The following is a 15,429-nucleotide window of genomic DNA, read 5'->3' as shown; positions in this document are numbered from 1 at the left end:
AAATAGATATAGAATAAAACAAAGCACAATTCAATGTTATCTAAAAGCTTATTTATTTTGTTCAACAGTCTTTTCAGTACATTTCAGAATGTCATGGGTAGTAGGGTGAATTTCTGTTAAAAAAACAAAAAGAAAGAAAGAAAAGAAATAACAAACAAACAAAACGTGTTGCCAGTTTCTTTTGGGTGCTTTGAGCACCCCAGCAGAGACGTTAAAATTCTAGAGTCCAGAACCAAAAAAGAAAAGTGTCCAGCAACTTAATAATTCATGCACACACACCCTGACCGTCTTGTAAAAGCTGAACATAACTATTGCACATTAAATAGGGTAGTGCTACAAATGATTGCCTATGCACCCAGACATTGACATTTTACACAGGCTTACTATGATGAACTATGGAAGTTAAAAGTTCTTAGAAATGTTACCATCAATGAAGAGGAAACTAACACTATAACAAATCTTTTAAAATACTACAAGACAAATTTTCACCATATATTCTCAACAATACAGATTCATCTGACTAAAATTTACATTTTGAATAATGATTTATCCACTTCACCTTCATATTGTCCGACCAGGCCAAAATAAGATGGCCTGAATTGCTTCAAAGGTAAAACTCATCTGCTTTGGATAATCAATGTTGAGGGCATACAGAAGGCCAAAGAGGTGTGCCAGGGCAGTAGAGAGATCTGGAATGTTATGTAGCACAATGTCCCCTTCCAACACAACTGCATGTTCTCGCACAGACGTATCAGCATCGTCATCTTGTAGGATGGTGAGGATGGCAACTGATGCACCGTTCAACACTGGTTCCAAAATGTCAGTGTCCTGAAGAAAAGTAAAATATGAATTATTGAAAGCTAAGAAAAACTAAAGACAAAACAAATTTCTAAAGATTTTAACTTTAACCTCTATACCATGCTGGTCGTTTGACCCATGGAGGTTTTAAGAAGAAAAAGCTTATTTTCTTTTAATTAATGCCACCTTGTGAGTTTTGTACAAAAATATTTTCTGCTATGGAACAACCACTAACAATGCCCAGCTGCTGCTCAGCAGAAAAAAAGGACTGAGTTATGACAACTGCAATCCCCACTATAAAATTATCTGGACTGCACTGAGAAAGTGTACATTTCCATTTTGGATAAACTCATCCTTTAAAAACATCTCATAGCAATTAGTTTTACTTGCATTACTTTTTTGTACTTACTAAGCACTTCAGGAAAACCTCTGTTGCATCTTCTCTTGAGGAAAATGGGCAGGCCTCTCAGTGCCCGTTGGACACAGTGTTGGATGTCTAAAGAGTATTCAGTGGAAAACAAGAATTTCAATTAGTGAAGTAACATGGTGTACTATAGACAATGCAAAATCAGAACTCTCATAGTAATGAAAGTAAAGCACAGGTCAGACCCAGCAACACGCAAAACGTACAACCCCCCCCCCCAAAAACAACAACAACACCATGTTAACAATTTTAATTTCGTTTTACAAATTAAATAAAATATTGCCAAATAAGAACAAAGCAATGACTCATGACATTCATTTTTACTGACATATCCACTGATGTGTTTTGTTTGAAGCCAACATCTTTTTCAGTTTCTGTTAAGAGAAAAGTATACTCTCTTCTAAAAATGTCAGATAAAGGAGCACTTCACTCACCTGTTCATCAAGTTTATCCAGGAGGTCTTCCATCTCCTCACCAAGAGCTCCCTTCTTAGACCAGTACAGTTTCAGCAGGCAGGCCAGGCACAACTTTGTCAAGGGATGCATTGAAGGTCCCCAGGAGGTCTTTGCTTGTGATCCGATGAAATTTTCAGATATCTAAACAATACATTCACCAAAATATTGTCATTTATTCAGCACAGAAAATTCCTGGGTAGCTGTCTTGGACAGTCTGCACCATGTTATATGCCTGACTGTGTCATCAACAGCAAAACCTACCTACTATCTCTCATGAATACATCTTTTGCACAGGAATAGAAACACCCCCCACAAAACCCAGTATCAATATGAAAATACATATTATGTTCTAAGTTGCACCAAAATCTGTGACCAATCAGATTCTGTGACCTGCCTTAGTATTCTTTCCCTAACAATCTCAGACTATAGAAGTCCTATTTCTAGCACAAAAAGAAAAAAAAATACATGCTAAGTCAAAATTATGAGATTGCCTTTCTGTTTCACAATTTCGATTTAGCATGGGGACTTTTGTACTGGCAGAAATGTTCAGGGTAAGGATTTCAATATAACACTGGCAAGGGCCTTGACTGGAGTGGTAGCACAAGATAGTAAAGTTGGCCAATGCATTACCCCAGCAAATACCGTACTGCTTCAATATAAGTATAAATCATGCCCAATTTGAATTATAATTAAATTATAAATAAATTAGGACAGTCTTACCTCCTCAGAGGAAAACAGCGCAGGTCATCTCTCCTGGACCTCAGATACCATAGGCTGACACTCCACGACCTCTCTCCGCCTGAGAGAAAATGTTTGCAATAATGAAACATTTCAATATAATGTAGAAAAAAAAAAATGAGAAAAAAAAGTTACGGATCGGACTCCCCGATCCTTACTGCGCATGTGCAAAGTCGGACCGTACAGATCGCGTCTACCCGTGGAATTGTACATAAAATCAATACTCCACCAACAAAAAGGTTCTCAAAACAATACAATACTTTCCACAGCTTTGAAGGATGGGTCAGGTGTATCCTTCGTGGCCCACCCTATGCCAGAATTCATAGCGCGGCCCAGCCGATTCTAGTTTCAAACAATGGCGGCAGCCACTTAGTTTTAATATTACTCTTATTACTCTTTCTGGGTCACAAAGTAAACTTTTAAGGTATTTTCAGGCGAGAATGTAGCTGTGTAAATTTCAAATATCTGCTCAGTTTATTAAGACAACACATTTTTGCAAAAATGCTTCTACGTTTTCGGAGACATCTGTTACCACCAGCTTCGATAGCTAGCTGGGGATTCAAGGCTTGCTAGAGCAGCGAGAACAGCGAACTCCTGGCATATCATTTTCAACCCCCCGCGCGGTCCTTCGCTAGCTTAAACATGATATATAAGTCCCTTAGATGACTTAAATATGTTATTGTTTGGCTTTTTTTCAGTGCTTTACTCGTTCCACCCTCCTGGGTCCTCAGGAGGATGCAGCCTAGCGCTTGTAGAAAATCCTAATAACAGATGTCGTTAGCTTACCTGCTAGGGCAAATGGCCGGCAGCTCCCACACCTGTCCAAAAAATGGTCAAATAATACACTCCAACTTCAGACCAGGTAAAATCCGTAATGGTCGAAAAATTTTAATTTTCATCCAACTTTGGCCACGTTTGTTCAAAGTTTCTTAGCAGGTTTTCAGTTCAGAACACATCGACAAACCACTATCACACAGTCTGCTCAGACTCGTTTGGTCTAGTTCAAACTTATTCAGACCACGACGTGTGCCAGTCACCTACGGGGTTTCCCACCGTTCCCAACTCGACTCAAAAAATCTACTCAAAAGTTGATAATCTTTGTTATGCTCGCTAGAAAATCTTAGTTAGGACAACAATGGAAGAAATTTGTTGGGCAGACAAGCTATTTTAGGTTGTAAATGGAAAGTTTTATTTCTAAGTCAGTTTACTTTGAAAACTTTACTCAAATCAACAATTACTAGTTATCGTTTTTACAGTGTGTGACAACATCCATCGGTGAACCAATCTTCAGCTCCCACAATAGGCTCCGCCTTCAAATCTTCTCTGATTTTCTCTTCCACTTCAGCTCTCTTTGCGCAGTCGTGCGGCTCTCCTGACCCCATTAAATCTGCCATGTTGATTCCCTCATGTGTGAATGTCAGATTTGGAGCGTCTAAGACTTTGCTCACTCTCTGCTGTGTCAATGGTGTCATAGTGAAGGTTTGCGAGTTAACATATGCCACTACACTGTGTGTGGTCAGTACTTTCAATGGATGCTCCCTCACTATATGTGCTGTCTTTTGTATGATTTTTGCCACCCCAATTGCATGCTGTGTGCATACAGGGTGGCTTGTCTCCAATGGATTCAGTCTGATGCTGACGTACATAAGTACATCTCTTCCTCCCCTCTTTTTCTGAAACAACACCCCGTTAACTATCCCGTGTGTTTCTGAAACATCAAGATAGAAGGGTTCATCATAGTTAGGCATGGCAAGATCAGCAGATCTTGACAGGTCGTGTTTTAGTGTGATAAACGCCGACTCGGTGGCCGATGTCCATGGCAGCTCAGCCTTAAGGTTACGGACACCCACCTCTTTCACCAAATCTCTCAAAGGAGCTGTTTTGCCCGCGTAATTTGGAATGAACTGCCGGCTGTATCCCGTTAAGCCTAAGAATAAGAGCAGTTCCTTAACTGTGCGCGGTTTTGGATGTGTCAGAATCTGATCCCTGTGTGTGTTAAGCAACCCCACTGATTTGTGAGCAATGACACGGCCCAGAAATGTTACCTCTGGTCGGACCAACTGTAACTTTTCTTTACTCACTTTGAACCCGCACTCACCAAGTCTCTCCAGTATGGTGAGTGAGGCTGCCGTACATGCCGAAACAGACGGAGCCGCGATTAATAAGTCATCAACATACTGCACCAGTGTGCACCCCTCTGGTAGGTGACACGGTGAGAGAGCCTCTTTCAACACTTGGTTGAAAATCCCAGGTGACAATGCAAACCCTTGTGGTAACCATGTGTATCTGTACTGTTGCCCCCTGTATGTGAATGAGAAAATGTCCCTAAGGGACTCATGCAGTGGGAGACAGAAAAATGCATTAGCTAGATCAATGCACGTGAACCACTTTTGGTCTGGTGTTAGTGCTGTTAGTGCTGTGTAGGGATTTGGAACAGGCACAGTGTCAGTACGTAGAACGGCATTTATGGCTCTTAAGTCATGTGCCATCCTGTACTTTCCTGTCCCATGCTTCTCTACTGGCAAAATGGGAGTGTTCCAGTAGGATTGTGAGGGCTCCAGCACTCCCACTTTCAATAGCCCTTCAATGGTTTCTGCAATTCCCTCCTCAGCTTCTCGTTTGTGTCTGTACTGCGGTTTCCAGATTGGTGCATCAGACTTCAGTTGGAACAAGACAGGCGAGCAAGTTGCCAGGCCCACATCTGTGGAACATGCTGACCACAAAGTGTCAGGTGTCAGGAGTTTTCCTGTAATGCAACCCAGGTCGGAGTAAAAACCCCAAAATCTCTTAACATCAGGAAGAGTCGCAAGTGCGGCCACTGCATCAGCATGGTCTATTCTTTCTCTTCCATGAATTCTTGAGACTTGTTCATGCTCCAATATCACTGCGTCATTTGACAGGCAGGTGATACGATAAATTTTACATTTTGGCGAATACCAAACATCTGGAATCTGAGTGGCTTGCCAACAGGCCTCATCCAGCGCTCTCCTGACCATCGTTCCCATCTCCTTCGCCTGATGACCCTCATGGACCGCCAATGTGATGTGGGGCACTGAATCAGGTCCCATATTGAACCAAGGCCGTTGTTCTTCGGTTAATTTGACAGCTGCCGCGACGCCTTCAGGACCGACAGAGATATTTTGAGAGCACACATTCCACGTCTGACCTTCAAGTTCAGACTGGAAATGGTCCCTGTAGATTTCATCATCGTCCCTGTCATAATAGAGGGTGACATGGTAGGGATCTCTCGGAGGAGAATAGACAGCCAAGGCCATAATCCAAGGTTTCCACTGCTGGTATTGTCTTAGAATGCCTTCGTCCACCAACCGACCCCAGTATATGTCAGCTGTCGATTGTTCACAGTCTTGTAGCAAATACTGGTTCTTTGAATGTGACCCCAGGCACAGGAACTGTTTTCCTCCCGGAAGCGTAACTGTTAATCCATCAGCCGAACACATGATAGTGGCTCCCAGTTTAATGAGCAGGTCCCTGCCCATCAGATTCACTGGCACGTGAGGAGACACCACATATCTGTGCTTCAATGTCTGTTTTCCCAGCTCTGTCAGGGCTGGATTGGTCATTGGCAGAGTCATCGGAACCCCAGAGAAACCAACTACACTAACCGTGTGATTGGAAAGTGTTGCACTGCTTGGTCTTTGTCTCAACGTTGAGTAAGTTGCTCCAGTGTCCACTAGGAAGGTCATTTCAGTCCCTTCCACGGTCATCGACAACATGGGATCTGCCATTCCCATGCTGCCGGATCTCTGTGGGTCCCGTCAGTACTGCTCCTCCTCCCTGACCCAGTCGGTCAGGGGATACTGAGCCACCGGCGCCATGCCTGGGTTTGGAGCTTGATGTCCTCTCGTTTGGACTGCTCTGCCTCGAGGAGCTCCACGTGCCTGGGGTGGATAATACGGTTCTTGTGGCCATGGTGTAGGACAGTCACGAGCCCAGTGTCCTTGTCCTCCACATTTTCGGCACATGTTGGGGTCCAGCATAGGTCCCCCCAGACCACGGCCCCTTAGTCCTCCTCCTCTTTGAGATCCACCACGCCCCCTCAGTGACCTACTAGCCCCCCAATTCCCCGCGGGTCGTCCTTGCCTTGGTCCATTGGCGGGCCATCGGTCATCAGGGTACAAGACCGGGTCCAGATCTGGCCAGTCAGGCATCGGATCGCCCTGAGGCTTCGCCACCAGCATTTTCTTAGCTCCCTCCTTACCTTCTTTTCTCCTTTCACTTAGTTTTTCTCTGGCCTCAGCCAGTTTCAATTTCACCAGCTGCCCTTGCGCCTCCTCCAACTCCTTCTTCTTTTTGGTCGCCTCGTCCTTCTCCAACTCAAGTCTGTGTATGACATGTCGCTCCCACTTTGTAGAATTTGCAACCGCAAAGTCTGGATTCTTCTCCAGGTCAACTCTTACAGGTTCTGGTAAACCTGCCAGCAGCGCAGAACGGAACCACGCCCGATGTTCCCCTTCTTGTCCAGGATGCTCTCCAGTCTGCATAATCCACTGTTCTTTTGCATGCTCTATAAACTCTCTAGGAGTGTGTTCTGGGCTCCACACTATTTTAGGTGTGGTGCCAGTGTGAGGGGTTGGATATTTGTCACGCACTGCGTTAGCGAGAGCATTTTGCACCGTTTCATAGGGGACGTCATTTGGAGCACATGTGGTGCCTGCTATCTTTTCCACGTCAGCCAAGCCACACCCCCTCAAAGCCCGTCCAGAAATAGCTCTAAAATCACCCAGAGCAAGCTCCTCCCCTTCTGTGAGACTGCGCAGCCTTCTCAGCCAAGCGGCTCCTCCCTCTGTGATCGGGGGCAGTTGCTTCACCAATGCCTCCAAGTCTCTGATGTTGTAGGGGTGATAGTCTGGTTCTCCCTTCAGCCCCTTCAGCAAAGGCATAGTGAGTGGCACCACATCTTCTGGGTCCAGCTCCCCCTCATTGGTTTGCAAGGCGATGCTTTGGGTCTGATTTGTCTTAAAAATCGACTGTCTCTTGTCTTCTGGTTCCCCCAAAGCCCTTCCAGAGCGAAGAGTCCTCAGACCCAAGTCAGCTTTGAACTTTGGGGCAAACCCTTCAATCCCCAAAGCCAACACTTCCCGTGGTTTCCGTCCTCTTCTTGCTGACACCTCAATCTCCTTCTCCAGTGTTTCGATCCTTTGGGCAACCATCCCCTCTTCCAGCTCCTTCAACTTCACTTCCAACCTTGTCACGGCTTCCTGATTGGTAGATATTTTCCCAAGGACCTCCCCCTGCCACTGATTTTCCTCCAGGTCGCCGACATCTAGCCTCCGACAGGCCTTTTGCTTCACCTTTGCCGGCAAACTCTGAGGTTGCGGTGCAGGCGTATCCTCCTCTGAGGTCCATGAATCCAGGGTTATCGCTTCCTGGCTGACCCGCTCTGGTGTCACCTTATCTGCACTCTGGGCTGAAGTGCGAGGGAGGAAGCAAAGTCACACATGGTGTAGTTATGCCACCTCGTGATGTCCCAGCAACTGGCTGAGACGGAGTCACCTCTGATGGAACTGCCGCTGATTTAGGCTGTGTCACTCCTGTGTTGGCTCCCTTTGCCTGCTGGGCAGGGGTCACTTGCCTGCTGTCCTCCTGGAAATCCACAATTCCTCCCTTCACTGTTCCTGTTTTTCCTCCTCGTCCCCACAGAGTGCCACCCTCCACAGCCAAAATTGGAAAGGCATACGGAGGGGGAGGGGCACTCGAGAATTGTGTCAGGCTGGGATAAACTGACGTTGATGTCCCCTCAGCCATGGCTTCCTTCTTCAGTGTTGGACTGGTCTCGACCACATCCTCTTCCTTCATCCAATGAGACACCCCCTGACACATAATCATGAGCTTACAACACTTACCTTGTCTTTCCATCATCAACTTCTTTTCTGCCATCACTTTTCTCCCCAGAAAGCGTCTCTCCGGCTCATCTTCCAGTTCCTTTATCCTCTTTTCACACTCTTCACCTCCAATCTGAAAAATCAAATGGAGGGGTACTCTGTCCTCCAAAGTTTTTTGTTGATTCTCACGTAATTTCTTCACTTCATTTTCCATGTTCTTACACTCTCGGGCAATCTCCTTAGGAGTTCCCTCAGAGGTAATTTTGATGGCCTTCTTAAGTTGTATAATCTGCTCCCTCAGTGGCTTGTACTTCTTCTCCCCACTGGGGGTCGCCCTTTCGCTGTCAGCCATTCTGTATTTAACCTCACCCACAAAATGGCCGCTCTTGAGCTCCTCCCTTTGGGTTGCCTCGCCGTACTTCCCCTTTAACAGTCAGAGGCGCCCTGTCTGCCTAAGCTGCACCTCCTCTAAGCTCTCACAGCCACCTCACACACACACAGACTCTCTCTCTCTCCACACACACACACGGTTGGTGCGTCAACTGCACCCCTTCGCCTAAACAACAAAAAACACAAAGCTTCTCAAAAAACCCACTACAACTAATTAAGCACGCGAAGCCAGCAAAAGCTCACTCTCACATTCACGTCACCCAGCAATAACAAAGTTTAACACAAAAATAACTCCACTTCTCCCACTTCTAATAGGGAGAAAACATACATGAACCAGCTCACACTTAATAAAATATCAAAAAATAACCCACACACTTCTGCCTCATTAGGCTACACAGAAAAATCAACCACAAATCACACAATTAATTCTTTTGCACTTCATATACTGAACAACAAAACAACAACTCTATTTTACAGGAGTTTTCCAGGAGGCCTCTTACTGACCTCCTCATGAAATATCACCACACCCGTGCTCACAATGCAAAATCTCAGACACCAGACTACAGGTTTATTCAATATACTCAAACAATACACACAACCTCTGACAAAATCACCAAAAGCTCTATTATGCTCTTTTCTTCACTAAACAACATCCACATCTCTCACACTCTCCCTCTTCAATGCTTCACCACTACACAGCTTCACCTCTAGAAACACTTAAACACTTCACCACTCTTTAAAACCTTCCAGCCACATACTATTAAGCCTTTTTCTTTTCACCAACAGATTTCACACCACACTTTTCACACACTGTTACGTTTAATCCTCATACACTCAACCTCTATGGTAAATCACTTTCACACCACACCCAGTTATGATCAATGTAAGCAATGTACACAGCCGGTTTACACTTTATTTTATATACTCAGGCCTGTATAGACATGAAAAAACGCCAGATGCCAAGACAGGTTATTCAACAGTTTCTTATTCTTATCCTTATCACTTCTTTAAAACCTCTTGTACCGGTACACCTAACTTTTTGACCAATTTAAAAGCATCTAAGCCCAGGTCCTCGACCTTACTGCCCAATAAATTCCGCTTCGGAAACGCCGTTAAGAGAGCGGTCTAATCGCTAAGCCCTAATTAATTTATAACCGCTTCCCGCAGCTGACAGAGAGCTCCACCTAGAGTGTCCAGTATCACACTCACGCTTTCGGCTTTACTTAAAGCTTCACCAGTCAGTCACGTTTTAAATGGTCACGGCCGGGTCCGACCCTGCTATTCAAACAGCGCAGTAAAACTGTGGTCTTCGTCGACCACCGGGTTTTTAACGGGTGCTTGACCTCCCGCGGGTACCACCCGGGCTAAGAAATAACTAATGCGTCCACTAGTTATGGTCGGTGCCGGTCTGTTGTGGAAGTTTTTCCACTTAAATAAAGCCTGCAGACGAGCGGTGAGCTGTAGCTAACATTCTTTAATCCAACACACAAAAGAACATAAAAACCAAGCTTGATGGAGAGCCTGCATGACCACGGGGCAGGTCAGCAGAGTCTCACTGAGCCTAGCATGGCTCTTCAGTTAAATACCTTCTCCAGGAACAAAAAGGCAGTACACAGATGTTTCACACCTTAAGATTCACACTCCCTGGAAGAGACAAAAGACTCTTCCTGTGGAGTTGTCTGCTTCCCCCAACTTCCTAACTAGACCCCCACCATTTGTCTTACAGTATGGGTGTCAGACATGCTAAAATCCAGTGGCACCAAGGCATTACAATAAAATAATGTGGTTAATACATAAGTGAAAGAAATTCCTATACAATCCCACCCTTTGATTCTCAAATCAAGAATCACATTAAAACCAGAATTTCTTTCCCGACATTCTGTATATCACATCAACATTATTGTTCACTTAAAGGAGTTTCACACTGTGTATCCTCACTTCACTGTTCTCCCACCACCCTTTGTTCATCTTTAATCCTCCCCACAATCTCTGGCACAACACAGAAGAGCTACCTCGTCAGGCCAGGACTCTGCAGTCTATTTACACCTACAGGCCAGTGGACACTCTTTCAATGATGAGGATGAACACATCCTGGACAGGGAGGAACGCTGGTTTGAGCGCGGAGTCAAGGAGGCCATTTACGTGAAAAGGGAAAGACCATCTCTGAATCGAGGAGGGGGCCTAAGGGTAAATCTTTCGCCATCTTACAATGCTGTGATTGCAGCCATTCCCCAACTCTCTGTGAATGGTACTCATGGCCATTGATCAGTGTTCTTTGATCAGTGGGTTTTGGTCAGTGGTTGTTGATCAATGGTCATGAGAATTTGCATAATTATGATTAAGTAACTGACCTCCCAGCCCATTGTTCCTTCAGTGGGCTGGTTTCAATCATTATGCAAATGTACTGTTTATAAGAATTGGGGAAACCTGCATTCAGCTGAGACTGAAGAAGTCACTTGGATGAGTGATGAAACGTTTCTCCCACAAAACGCTACGTCCAGATGAACAGAATCAACTTTTGGAGGTTTATAGTGGAGCATTAGAACTCACTGAACTCCAGTAAGAATAAGCTACAGCCACAGCACTATAAAACGGATCCTTATTTCAGATTTAATCAGATGTAATTCAAACGAAAGAAAATCTCCAACTTTCGCTGAACAGCTCTTGCTGTTCAATGAAAGTTGGCCCTGAAATACCACAGCGAGACCTCCTCCACAACTAGACACGCAAGCTTGGTTGATGAAGGAATAGCCATCTTTGCAAGTTCAATGAGGGACGACTGAGACCGGCTGCCAGGTCTCAGTCAGAAATAAAAAATCCAGTTTTTTAGAAAATATAAAATTGTTCAGCAAGAACAATTTATTAGTTATAGATCGAGCATTTAAAACCACCATGCTCGGTGAGGTAGAAGCCACATGATTAGCAGAATGAGGTAGGGGACATAAATTCTCAGGGTTTGAGCCGTCACACTCGTCGATTCCACTCATCAAGGGGATGAAAAGCCAGCCAGCAGGAGATTGCCTGTCATTTCTGGTTTTGTATTTATTTCTTTTTTTCCTGCTGCCTTATTATTTATATTTTATGCTGGTACAGTTGATGTGGAGAAACCAATTTTTTACATGTACAATGACAAAAGGCTATTCTATTCTGTCATGAACAATTTAAAGTGATTACAAGTAATGCATTACACCCACCACTGATTATCATCATCATCATGGGGCGATCGTGGCTCAAGAGTTGGGAGTTCGCCTTATAATCGGAAAGTTACCGGTTCGAGCCCCGGCTCCGACAGTCTCGGTCTTTGTGTCCTTGGGCAAGACACTTCACCCGTTGCTTACTGGTGGTGGTCAGAGGGCCCGGTGGCGCCAGTGTCCGGCAGCCTCGCCTCTGTCAGTGCGCCCCAGGGTGGCTGTGGCTACAACGTAGCTTGCCATCACCAGTGTGTGAATGGGTGAATGACTGGATATGTAAAGTGCTTTGGGGTCCTTAGGGACTAGAAAAGTGCTATATAAATACAGGCCATTTACCATTATTATTACTACTATTGTTACGACCACCATTTACAACAATCAAAGTTTTCATTTTATTAACCCCAAAGCAGCTGATACTGACTATCTACCCTGTCTGCTACTTAATTTACCACATCAGTATCCAATAACTTCAACTGACTAGATGCTCAATTGTCTAACAGTATGTGTATGAGAGCCATGTAATGTCCATGTGTGCATGCTGACTGTGCTGCTCTGACCCCCCTCCTCCTTTCAGGGTGGAGCCTGCTGGAGTCCGATGGTTGAGACCAGGTCTGAGGAAGTGTAAGTGTGTTTTTAATGGGATTCATGAAAACAAAGCAGCACACATTCATCCATCTTCATCATGTCAGGAGTCATCATCAAAGTGTCAATCAATGAACAGATGATGGATCAATAACTGCAGCTGGATTGTGTTTGTTCTCTCCATCAGATTCCTGTCAACTCACAATCGACACAAACACAGTACACACAAACCTCCAAATGTCTGACAACAACAGGAAGGTGACACATGTGGAGGAGGTTCAGTCATATCCTGATCATCCAGACAGATTTGATGTTTATCTTCAGCTGCTGTGTAGAAATGGTCTGACTGGTCGCTGTTACTGGGAGGTCGAGTGGAGAGGAGAGGTTTATATATCAGTGAGTTACAGAAGCATCAGAAGGAAAGGCCGTGGTGATGACTGCTTACTTGGAGGGAATGATCAGTCCTGGAGGCTAAACTGTTCTGATGATGGTCCTGTTTATGTCTGTTACAATAACAGAGTAACATCCATCTCCTCTTCCTCCTCCTCCTCCTCCTCCTCCTCTGTCTCTAACAGAGCAGCAGTGTATGTGGACTGTCCTGCTGGCACTCTGTCCTTCTACAGAGTCTCCTCTGACACTCTGATCCACCTCCACACCTTCAACACCACATTCACTCAAACTCTTTATCCTGGGTTTAGATTAGGTTTTGATTCCTTATTAACTCTGTGCTGAGTGGAGTGTAAAGAGTGTCTCCTGTTAGAGAAACACTCTGACTGTTGAACAGATAGTTCAGTCTGTACATCTCTGTCTCTTTCACTCACAAATACGTTTTCAGATTCATGGATTGAATCAGTTGATGTTTGACACTGTTCTAAATGATTCCTTGTAAACTTCTTCCTCTTCAGTCCTTTAAAGATGGAAGCTCCCATTATTCCAGGATCCACATGTTGTTTTTCTGTCTTTTTCCACTCAAAGCTTCACAGTGAATATCAGTACGTTATGTTTCTCTGAAGCTCAGTTCACAACCAGCTCCTCTGCATTTTCAACAAGTCTGAGCTCATTAAAATGAATTCAAATGTTTGATTTCTCCTTCTTAATGGGATGTTTCCATCGTGGCTGAATAAATGGACATCCAGTAGTACTCAGTGTATCAAATATTAAAGACATTCATCATTTCTCATGTTTCTGTCATTCTATAAAACAGCTGCTTTTTAAAACTGATCCAATCAGAGAAACATGAACTTCCATATTGATCAGAGCAATACGTACAGCTCTGATGTCAGTAACATCTCCTTGAACTCTTCATTGATTGTGATTTGTGGCCCTCTGCTGGTGATAAGATGAACTGCATGATGTCAGTTTAAAGAGCACAGACGACATGAAGTGTTTTTAAATCTGCTTTTTCTTATTGTTTAGGGTCCTGCTTCAGGAAGCAGCTTCAAAAAACTCTGCCTTTCAAAATTAAGACCTCAGTCTGAGTTTTTAAAAATCTCTTATTTTGGCTACCAGCCCAGTATATGTAGCCCACAGTAGATGGAGTTATCAAGCTGCACTGACAAACATCAGGACTCATGTGATCCCTACATGTGGACCTTTCACACATGGATCCAAGTGCAGATTCAACTCTGCATTACATTTGACTTCAGCTGTTACACACTTTCATTTTCTAGCTGTGTCACTTCCTGCTTTTTGGATCAGAGAGTTTATCCATGTCCACAAATGTTTGGCTGCATGTTTGTATCATCTATATTTTCCAGTCTTCATACAGCCGATATTTCATGTGGACTCCAATCTGCCACCTGCCATCACGTTTTCAGGGTTCATTCAGTGTTGAAATGTAGGACAAACAGCAGCACATGTTCTCTAAATGTTTGCAGTCATTTTAAATGAAGCTGATACTACATGAGACATTTTGCACATTTATTGTCTTTGAACAGAGAATAATAAAGCCATCAAACATATACAGGCTGTGTAAATACAAACTTCTGTGGTGCATTTGATGACCTGCAGAGGAGAACAAGTCGGGCTTTTCAGCCCTAACACAACCTCTTTGTTCTCAATACTACAAAACCTTCAAAGGCTGATATGCAAGTTTGCATGAATCACCAACACAGTTGTGTTTGTTTCTAGTATAGTTATAAATAAGCTGATCAAATATCTGCTGACTGATTAGATCCAGTATCTATTACAGATGAACTGGATATCACAGCATGTTGTTAATCCGTCATATCAAACTAAACAGTGTTGCTGGTGTAAATATCCTCCAATAAAGTCAGATGAGGGCTGCTGTTGCCAGGTAACGATGATGTCACACTGGATCTTCTGATCTTTAGCATCGTAGCGCTCGGAGTCTGATGTTGGCTCATGTGTTGTCATACACCAACATGACGTTCTACTAGTCAAGGCCTCACCTTCACCCACTGATGCTGATCACACAGACCCACTAATAGAACTGTTTTCAGGCCCCTCTTCTGTGGAACCAGCTTCCAGTTTGGATTCAGGAGACAGACACTATCTCTACTTTCAAGATTAGGCTTAAAACTTTCCTTTTTGCTAAAGCATATAGTTAGGGCTGGACCAGGTGACCCTGAATCCTCCCTTAGTTATGCTGCAATAGACGTAGGCTGCCGGGGATTCCCATGATGCATTGAGTTTTTCCTTTCCAGTCACCTTTCTCACTCACTATGTGTTAATAGACCTCTCTGCATCGAATCAAATCTGTTATTAACCTCTGTCTCTCTTCCACAGCATGTCTTTATCCTGTTTTCCTTCTTTCACCCCAACCGGTCGCAGCAGATGGCCCCGCCCCTCCCTGAGCCTGGTTCTGCTGGAGGTTTCTTCCTGTTAAAAGGGAGTTTTTCCTTCCCACTGTCGCCAAAGTGCTTGCTCATAGGGGGTCATATGATTGTTGGGTTTTTCTCTGTACCTATGAAGCGCCTTGAGGCGACTTTTGTTGTGATTTGGCGCTATATAAATAAAATTGAAATTGAAATTGAAAATTGAAATAT

At 44.1% G+C, this 15,429-nt stretch overlaps 1 protein-coding gene across 1 annotated transcript in view; it reads left to right on the top strand.

Annotated features, from left to right (window-relative positions):
• The window catches only part of LOC134624181 (protein NLRC3-like), a 54,573-nt gene extending 41,070 nt beyond the window's left edge, over window positions 1-13,503 (top strand). Inside the window, exons 8-9 of the mRNA XM_063469167.1 lie at window positions 12,414-12,460; window positions 12,609-13,503. Of these exons, the coding sequence (XP_063325237.1) occupies window positions 12,414-12,460; window positions 12,609-13,153 (592 nt within the window). The 3' untranslated portion in view covers window positions 13,154-13,503. The remainder of the gene's footprint in view (window positions 1-12,413; window positions 12,461-12,608) is intronic.
• The last annotated feature ends 1,926 nt before the right edge of the window (window positions 13,504-15,429 follow it).

This window comes from Pelmatolapia mariae, linkage group LG3_W (assembly GCF_036321145.2).
Source record: "Pelmatolapia mariae isolate MD_Pm_ZW linkage group LG3_W, Pm_UMD_F_2, whole genome shotgun sequence".
Classification (NCBI taxonomy): domain Eukaryota; kingdom Metazoa; phylum Chordata; class Actinopteri; order Cichliformes; family Cichlidae; genus Pelmatolapia; species Pelmatolapia mariae.
Note: the sequence above shows the minus strand (reverse complement) of the source record. Positions and strands in the feature narration are given on the sequence as shown.